At 45.2% G+C, this 1,428-nt stretch overlaps 1 protein-coding gene across 1 annotated transcript; it reads left to right on the top strand.

Moving 5' to 3' along the window:
• Positions 1–453: 453 nt before the first annotated feature.
• On the top strand, positions 454–1,179 carry LOC127811857 (NDR1/HIN1-like protein 6). Its single transcript, XM_052352048.1, has one exon. The coding sequence runs from the start codon at positions 454–456 to the stop codon at positions 1,177–1,179; it is 726 nt and encodes a 241-aa protein (XP_052208008.1).
• Positions 1,180–1,428: the final 249 nt, after the last annotated feature.

Below are 1,428 nucleotides of genomic sequence, written 5' to 3'. Positions count from 1 at the left end.
TTCCTAGTGTGTTATGCTTTCTGGTTTTTGTAGTTTTCATGTTTGTAGGATATACCCTTGCTTATTCTTGTAAATACACTTGGCGCTATTTTTTTTTGTTCAAAGAATTTTATTTATAGAAAAAATAATTTAAAAAATAACAAGCATATTATAATTATGATTTATACAAGTAATTGATAACTAGTTGCTAACAATATTGTTCCAAATAATGTCTTAACCACACACATGGAATTAACCTCATCCTTAATTAGTCGATGGAGCCATCTGTAAATCAGTTTCTACATTTGCCTCTCTCTCTGTGTGGGGTTCAGATTTGGGGGCGGAGAGGAAGACGAAGAGCCTCTCTTTTTTCTTCTCCCCACTCCTGGTTCTGCTTCATTGATGGAGCATCCATCCACCAAACCCTAGCTCTTCCCTCTAATTAATCTCCATGATTCATACCCCTTCCCCAGAATGAGCTCGGCGCCCCCTCCTCCATATGTTATGTTATCAGACAACAATGGAGGCCTCCGGCCACCTCCCTACCGCCGCAACATTCCCCGCTACCATGGCCCCGGCGGCGGCGGCGGGGGCGGCTACCCCAAGAAAGGCGGCGGCGGAAGCTGCTGCCTCAAATGCATCTGCTGTTGCTACTGCCTCCTCTTCCTCACCATCTTCATCTTAGCCGGAATCACCATCTATCTCTACACCTTCTTCAACCCCAAGATGCCCAATTACCAGGTGAACGGCCTCAACGTCACCACCTTCAGCCTGCAGCAGGATTTTAGCCTCCTCACCGAGTTCGTTGTGTCAGTCAGGGCCGAGAACCCCAACGACCGCATCGGCTTCATCTACGGCCGCGACAGCGCCGCCGTAGTCACCTACCGGGACTCCAAGCTCTGCTCCGGCAAGCTGCCGTCGTTCGAGCAGGGCCATAACAACGTCACCCTGATGAACGTCACCATGAAAGGCAAGAGCGAGTTCGGCAACGGCCTCCAGGAGGCTCTGATGCAGAACAAGAACAGCGGGAAGATTCCATTGCTGGTGCAGGTCAAGGTGCCGGTGAGCGTCGTGGTGGCCGACTCGCCGTTGCGGCAGTTTCTGGTCTTCGTCAACTGTTCTCTGGTCGTCGATAACTTGTCGCCGAACAAGAAGATCCGCATCTTGTCCAGTGAATACACACTGCATTTTGCATTCTGAGATCGATACATACAATATATATATATATATGAGTTGTAAATTAACTAAACAAAAAGAGTATGAATATATATACAAATATATAGGGCTTCTCTACATTATTGTTGGGATGGTGATTGAAGATTAGTCTTGTAAGAAGGGCGGATCCAGGAATTTAAGTTAGGGGGGTTGAAATTTAAAAAATTAATATAATAAAATTTTTATGTAATCAAAAAGTTAATATAATAAATTTTCATTAAACTTATACTCGAC

Source organism: Diospyros lotus, chromosome 10, assembly GCF_014633365.1.
Source record: "Diospyros lotus cultivar Yz01 chromosome 10, ASM1463336v1, whole genome shotgun sequence".
Lineage (NCBI taxonomy): Eukaryota > Viridiplantae > Streptophyta > Magnoliopsida > Ericales > Ebenaceae > Diospyros > Diospyros lotus.
This window is presented reverse-complemented; position numbering and strand designations above follow the sequence as displayed.

Coding starts and splice junctions, on each gene's coding strand:
- LOC127811857 (XM_052352048.1), top strand. CDS start 454: ATGAGCTCGGCGCCCCCTCCTCCATATGTTATGTTATCAGACAACAAT.